Below are 8,331 nucleotides of genomic sequence, written 5' to 3'. Positions count from 1 at the left end.
TATTGACGCATAAGAACAATTCCATGGAGCTTTTTCAATCAGCGACGCGTTTTGAGCATTCATGCATTTCACGGGCGTCATTGGTTGTTTGGCGTTTCGAATGTTTCCGAATCAGGACTGCCATATCCGCTGGATCCATCGTCTCGGTTAAGTCCTAGGTTGCTTGGACGCTGCTGGTGCTGATGCTGCTGTTGAGATGCAGGATTGTGCAGGTGTGGATTGTTGTTTTCGGTTTGATGTTTTATGAGAGGTTGTGTTTTACCCGATGATGTGGCTGGACAAGGCGATGACTTGATGGATTGTACATACGAGGATGGCGCTGGTATGGCCGGCGCTTCCGTCATTTGTATCGTTGCAGCAACATGTTGATGACATGGTTGGAGTAGGTTCTGATTTGCTGCAATACTGCTTTTCTCCGTTACGTATGAAGATCGATTAGGGTATGCTGGTGGGAAACGTCCACCGTCGACAGTACCGGAGGGGTTATTTTCTTCGATTGACTGAACTTTTCAATTTTTGTTCAATGCCGGAGAATTCATTAAGCAAGAAAGAAATTTATTTAAAAAAATATTAACCAAAAGTACATTTTTTCAGTTTATTAAAAAATATAGGAAAAAAGTTACAGAAAATAGGCTAATCATTACATTGCATTAAAAAAGTTTTTCAAACATTACAGATTAAACTGATCAAGAGCATCCAAATGGTTTGAATAACAAAATATGTATGGAAATGCATTCTAAGGTGAGTGAGTGAATTTATCGTTTTGGACATTGTATACATTGTATTTTGGACATTGTATTGTAGTAGTGGCGGTGGATAAACTGAGGGCAGCTATTTTGTATCACTTCCAGTGGAAAGGGCAAGCTACCGTATTTCACTGTTCTAAGACTCTCACTAATCTTCCGAACGCATAGGCAAATTATATCATTTTAACTTTCATCAGAAAAAATTAAAAGACTATCAAGATGTATATTGGATGGGAAGAGATTAACACCAGTTGTTTTCTAGATAAAATCAAAACTTATTTTTAAAAGCGTGTCAGCTTTAAATAAAGAATAAAATACGAGCTTATGAAATAAACAAAATTATTAATTGAATAATAAATATCAAGTATAGCGTTTCAAAACTAAGGAGTAAAAGTGCGCGCTCCATTTAACATTCTTCTATTTGTCCTCTAAGTGGCGATGTTGTTCATAGTTAGAAACATATTTTTATTCTAAAAACTATTGTTCTGTTTTCTATATTTTCAAAACTAAAACATGAATTAATGTCAAAATGACAGATCAAATTTTCAAGTTTTAATGCGTAAAAATGAAAATAAATTAATTGACCTCCAAATGCTACAAACTATAGCATCCAAATAGAAATCATCTTATTTTAACATTCCCGATGAGTTTTGTATTTATCTATTTGATCGATAAATAGTGTATTTAAACATTTTATACACATTCTCGAGTAAAAAAGCCTTATAGTAAAACAACATATTTGTAACACATTAGCTCTAACTAAATCTGTTTTTTTTTTAAGATTCCCAGCATTGTTTGCACAATTAATACAAATCATCATTAGCAAATTTTTTTTTTATATTCCATCGGAGTATTTTTAAGTTAGCAACTCTCACAGTATATATTTTCCCAAAATATCAGACAAAACCAAAAATGATTTCATATAGGCATATAACTTCTTGAGTTGCAATAACGAATTAATTTTATTAAATGCCCACGATGCTGACATCAGAAAGGCAATTTATTTATTTATTTATTTATGTATTTATTTATTTATTTATTTTATATGAGCAATTGATCTCGAAATGCTACAAGTATGGTGAAATTTATTAAGTAAAAGAGTATTAGCGAAAGTACTTTAACTAGTAATACTGATTTTAAGCCAATTAGTGGAACTAGAAGCAATGAAACATTCAATATGTATTCTGTAGTTAAAAAGTGAGAAAGGTAAACAAAACACTTGAAAAAACTAGCGAAAAACATTGCGTACAAAAACATAAAAAACGAACCAGCTTGTATGTATAGATACCACTATATTAGTATTTGGTGCTGTTTTGGTTGTTGATCTTGTAGCTGCATTTCATACTCAACTTATCATCTTTCATACACAACTTATCAGTGCACCAATATCTTACGGCGTCTTTGCGCGTGTTGCATAGAAATGAAATTTCCGTGATGGTGGTTTGAGCGAACGTTTAGCCACAAATGAATAACTCAACGAAAGTTGGTCTTCGTGTACGGCCATTGTTGAAAATAAAGAATAGGTCCGCTGCCGTAGTATGCTAGCTTAAAATGTGTAACTGCATTGTTATCTATGATTAAGATCGTGTTATGTTTTTTAGCACAAAGAACCACAAATCGCGGCAACTATTTTCATATCGACATCATATTCTCTACAAAACCTAATTCACCCTGAGGAGAATCCTCGTAAAGTTTGCGGCCTTGCATCATACACATTTTTCGTTCAACACAACCTTATTCCTCGCATTCACGTGGCGTCAAAGTGATTGACCATGTGAGTTTCATAGCGCTAGGCTGTTCAATGTTTAACGTTATGCCGTTACCACGTTGGTCCTTTTCGGCGACTGAGCGGTGTCAAACGAGACTATCATGGGGATTACTTACTGATTTCGGGGATATACCAAGTTATTGGACACAGCCTTATTGGCTTATTAATTTTAATGTTCAGGTTTTCATAAAAGGCAGAAATCTCACTTTTCAGGCGAAAAACACATGCAGTTTATATATGGACTATATTTAATATCCATGATATTTTAACTGCCAGTCGTGTAATTTATCGGAATTTTCTAAATCGATTATATGAATTCAAAAATATTCAGCTTTGTTTGTTTCAGGTTTCAGTACATATTTCTCGGTGTTAAATTTTGCTTTGATTTATACATAACATACAATATACATTTCATCGTAGAAAGCAGTAAAGTATTGTTATGGGCTAAGGTGTTGAAAAGCAGTATTTTTATCGACCCTCACCTCTCTGTAATCGCTGCTGCTGCAGCTGTTATTTATTTTCCATTACTACCCCGGTTTGCGGCAAGTCGCGACAAAATTACTGTGACAAGTTATTCGTGATGCACCATTTAATGTCACATGCGTGATATTGAACTCATAACTGAATTTTACGGGTAACTGATATGGTTGTAAAAACAACACCCACACATTTTCTCTTACCATTATATCAGCTTGGCATACGTCATTTGACGTAAAGCTTTAGAAAATCTAGTGAAAAATTCAGCCACAGAAATCAACATTTATTCAGGACGTAATTGTACGTGACTGTTCCATTTACAATTATCAAAAAAAAAAAAGACTTTTCAAAAGCTGTAAAACTTAACCCAACCTCAGGTGTAAGAAGATAGTTCTTGTTACCACTTTCCCTATTCTTAGGGTTTTATTGTACACATCTCCCGCTGGCAGTTCAATAGGCAATATTCTCGGGGATAAATTATTTTTCCAATCCTATTTCTTAGTTATCATTTAAGACAACTCTGCTCGTTACATCTTCCTTTAAATATTATTTCCATTCTTGAACGTACGGGTTAAGATTAGTGAAGGACACCTTTTTTGTAAGCATCTAATCGCCATTCACTTTTTGGACCCCTATATCTGGAAGAACAATTGAGGAGCAGATATAATGACGTGCTCTACGAGTTATACGAAGACTTCACTGTCGTACAGCAAATTAAGCTCATCACATTCTGGTGGGCTGATTATTCATACGAATTGAACCATACGATCCAGCCCGTAAAGCTGTTTTAGATTTTTACGAAGGACAGAGAAGACGTGGTAGGCCTAGATTGTGGCGAAGGATGACGTAGACGAACCCGCTAACAAATCCGGGATGTGAAATTGGACCAGTTTGGCGAGCGACCATAAGCGGTTTCGGTTGGAGCTTCGTCAGACCAAGACCGCAAAGCGCTTATAACGACAATTAAGAAACTAAGTCGCTATCCGCGATTTCATCTATGAAACACATGGCATTTCATGTTTGCATATTTCTGGCAGGATTATCTTATTCAAATAACCTTATGCAATGTAATGGCAATATTTAAAAAATAACAGCGAAAATGAAATCAACTGGTTAGAATCTGGAATGTTTAAACCTGTATAATTGAACAGGTTTTCATATAGTGTCCGTTAAGGTAACAAAAACGTATACTACTTGTATGTTTAGAATACATAATCTTTTAAAGACATTCATCATACATGTGTTCTTCTTTGGCGTAACGACTGTCTTCGGTTATTCCTACCCTTAGTGGGATTAATAGACCTTTTCACATTGCGTATGTGGATACGGATTCGAACCCACGCTGTCGAGGGAGAACCTTTCTAACCGGCGTTACCGGCGACCAGTACCGGCGGGTAGTCACGGACCCCCCAAATTAAGGCAAAATGTAAGAAACAACAAAATCTAGAAACAACGCTTATAAAGAATTCTAGTCAGATAAATCTTGATGTTTTCAGTAAACTACAAACATGTTGTGTGTTATAAGTTAATATTTTTCTGTTCAATGTGTATGTTATTCGAAATTGGTCGTGAGTCGATTCTTTCTTCTTCTTGGCGTAACGATCTTGTTGGTCATGCCTGCCCCGTTAAGGGCTTACGAGACTTTTTACCCTATGTGTATGTGGATAGTCAGTCCTCTCGTACAGGGGAGGGTTCGGTCTCGGTTGCGATTCGAACCCACGCTGTCGAGGTGGTGAGCCTCGGCGCTCATGGGCCGATTTTCTAACCGGCGCTACCGCTCGGCTGTCGCGGACCCCCTATACAAAAATTGTATTAAAAAGATACTTATGCGAAGTTTGGTTTTATCAATTGGAGTAAATCTGCATAGATATGCCGATGAACATGAGTTCGAATTCTCACAACATCTATCCTCTAGGAGAGGTGGTACGTAAGCGAACGAGAAATGTATAGTAAATTTGTGATAGCTAGGTCAAAAACGGCTGTTACGCTAAAGAAGAGGAAAAGAAGATTAATACATTTTAAAAGTATAGGTTGTGCTGTTGTACTCTGAGCTAAAATGGAGCTGCTAATACTTCATTTAAATATTATGTTTAGACGTATGTTCAGTAGTTTCATGTGTTTGTGCTTAGCCAACCCTTTGGGCGACTTCATAATTGCTCGTATGTGTAGAACATAAATGTTTTGTTTGTTAAGTTTGTGCAGCTCATGCAATCAATTTCTACTGAAGGTTAAGCATGCATTTGTTTCTCAATTGCGCTAGAGTAAATATTTTGCTCGAAGTTTGATAATGGAATAACATATGCACAGAGACGGATCAATCTATTTCGGGGTCCCAAGCGGAGGAATAATCCGGGACTCTTCAGACATTTCCAATAGGAATAAATTCTGCGAAGTATGCTCTTATTTCTGCTAACTTTGTTATATATGTTATAACATAACATGAACATATTCATACTTATTTTTGTTGAATTTTGAGCTCTTTCAAAAAATAAATAATGGTTTGTTGTACTGCTAATTTTATTAAATTGTACTTGAAATTAATCATCTACTCAAATTATTCATTATTTGCAATATCAATTACAGATCAATTATGCATTAACGATAGAAAAAGCCTAAGAAAAAGTATATGAGGTTATTACCTATACCTCGTTCAACAATTTCATTCTTCATTTTTGGCAAATAAACAAGCGTGACATCGTGAACAAATCCGATAAGAATTGAGATGGGGTTTTCGTATGTAGCACCAAACCAGTTTTGTCCGCGGGTCGGACATTGTTGACCCCTGGCTTCGAGCTTTGATTTCTTTACAATTTCCGATCGGATTCCGATTCAGATTCGATTACCAAATGTTTAAATCAATTCATGAAGTGATAGGTAATTCACATTTCTTGTTAATATGTTCTTTTAAAAATTTGACGTAATCTTTTCTATCTTTTCTATATCTATAAAAATGAATGTTTGTATGTTCGTGATGCTAAAACTCAAAATCGGCTGGACCAATCTTGATGACGTCTTTGTATGATTTTTTTCTGTTTACCCAAGAAAGGGTTAAGAAAAAAGAGAATTTGAAAATTCCCAAGGAAAAGCCGGAAAATGGGAAAATTCGGTAAAAACGGCTGTTCATTATGGTCTCCATATATGGAAATATCCAACGACGAAACAGGCATGGTAATGTTGCGTTGTTAACAACTCTTCAATTGGATTCAATTGAATTGCGACGAGGCAAATAAATTGTATGGATAACAATACACACGCATGCACTTTTGAGTCAAACAGAAAATTTTACCGAAACAACGTATATGAAAACATATTCCGCGCTCACCTAGCAACCCCGGCAGTGTACGTAGAACATCAAGAATGCTAGCCTACTGTAAAGTAATTGATGTTGAATCGTCAAACTTTCAAATTGCAAGACAAACGGGTCAAGTAGAAAATTCATCACTTTTTAGGATCTACCAAAATGATAGCTAGCGGTTGAATGTTTGTAGTAGAGACGACCAGTTGAAAGGTAAAGTAGGCTATGACCGCTTTTTCGCATCAGGAAACGAGCGCGAATCACAACAATCCTCGCAAAAGTATCTCTTCGACCGGAAAGCAATTTTACCCCACTTTTACCTGCACCCCTCGACTGGTCGTGTTAACTACAAACATCCATGCGACAACTATCATTCTGGTAGATCCTAGAAAGCGACGAATTGTCTACTTACCCGTTTGTGTTGCCATTTGGAGGTTTGACGATTCAACAACAATTACTTTACAGTAGGCTAGCATTCTTGATGTTCTACGTACACTGCCGGGGTTGCTAGGTAAGATGTAAAACGCTGTAAGAACACTAATACAATTTATAAAACGGAAAATATAAGTGATAAATAATGTCGGTGGTTTCTTTTTCGATCTTAAGTTTTTAGTCCGGGTCCCCAGAGGCTCAGTCCACTCATAGGCAGATCCGCCTATGCATATAGAAACAGATTTGTCAACTACATATATTAAAAGCAGTGAACATAGAATTTGGCAACGGAATAATGAAATTTCAACAAAATTAAACGCAAACAGAAACTATTGATGCTTTTACCTGTAAAGTACTAACTTGCCTCCGTATATGTGCTATACTAGATGGATTACATGCCATATTGGCAAAAACAAGCCGCTCCTCGTAATCGTATTCGCATAAAATTTTATTATCACATAAATAGAAACGATCGCCTACGCAGAATCTGTAATTAAACGAAAAAAAAATCTTCCGTTGAATTATGAGACAAATGGAAAGACACAGGCCAGTTGCTTCAATTTTACCTATGATTGCATTGTTGGCATGCGAAGCACTCCAGATGATAAACATTGTTTTTTGCTCGCATCACCATCTCGAACGCTGGTATCACCTTATTGCATGCCGCACAGTAACCAGTCGTGCCGAATAGTCTAAGGTAGTCTCTCTTACATAGTATAAGGTTTGCTTTAGTATACAAAGTTGAGCCAACTTCACCGAGCCGGCAATCACAGCAGCCACACTTCAGACAATCCTCATGCCAAAAGAGATCCAGTGCCTTCAACATGAAGCGTTCGGTTATATGTTTCCCGCATCCAGCGCAATCCTTTGACAGCCCAGTTGTACCAACCAGGTTCGGTGCGGAAGAAATCGAGGATTGTATAGCTGGTGTGTTTGGTGTAACAGTGGTGTGCCCCATGGTTTCCACCGTGCTTCCAGCGCAGACACTTCTTCTATATTGTACATTGACCGTGGGGTCGATAAGCTACACTGCAAATTAAAAACAAAAACGTAGACGTGTTCATTAGTTATGTTAGATACTTAAGGTACAGTGAATGTTTTTCAAGAGCATCTAAAATAAACATATTTAAAAATCTAGCAACTCATATTTAAACTGTTTTAAGATTGGATTGTTGTATTCTTATAATATTTTAAAATCGCTTGTTTTATATTAGTGTTTGGCAGTGGCGTCTCGTCCACCTGAGTAACCTGTGCACTGCACAGTCATGAATTTTTAAAATGAACCACAAAATTAATTGTTTAATTATGGTATTGTAATTTCCATCTGCAACAGTTGCGTTCAAAATCTACTTAACGCTTTACAATGCTGCGCTGGGGACTTCTGCTGGTGCACCGCTGCTACAGACGTGCATCTTTAATCAAATAAGAACAGTTTTCCTAACCACATTCTCATGTGGTTCATTCGGTCTTCACATTCGGTGAAGAAGCGTTAGTTTTCTTATTAGCAAGAATAAAAACCCAGTTGGAAAGTCAAAAAGTTTTGTTTATGGGTGGGCACTTCAGCGAGTGCACCAGCAAATCGTATATGTACACATTAGTTCTCTCGTGAATGT

At 36.6% G+C, this 8,331-nt stretch overlaps 1 protein-coding gene across 1 annotated transcript; it reads right to left on the bottom strand.

Moving 5' to 3' along the window:
• Positions 1-66: 66 nt before the first annotated feature.
• LOC131271209 (LIM/homeobox protein Lhx3-like) lies at positions 67-7,703 on the bottom strand. Its single transcript, XM_058272603.1, has 3 exons — positions 7,285-7,703; positions 7,064-7,205; positions 67-500 (listed from the first exon to the last, which is right to left on the bottom strand). The coding sequence occupies exons 1-3, from the start codon at positions 7,674-7,676 to the stop codon at positions 78-80; spliced, it is 957 nt and encodes a 318-aa protein (XP_058128586.1). The 5' UTR covers positions 7,677-7,703; the 3' UTR covers positions 67-77.
• Between the last annotated feature and the right edge of the window lie 628 nt (positions 7,704-8,331).

The sequence above is a fragment of the Anopheles coustani genome, unplaced genomic scaffold (genome assembly GCF_943734705.1).
Source record: "Anopheles coustani unplaced genomic scaffold, idAnoCousDA_361_x.2 scaffold_12_ctg1, whole genome shotgun sequence".
Classification (NCBI taxonomy): domain Eukaryota; kingdom Metazoa; phylum Arthropoda; class Insecta; order Diptera; family Culicidae; genus Anopheles; species Anopheles coustani.
This window is presented reverse-complemented; position numbering and strand designations above follow the sequence as displayed.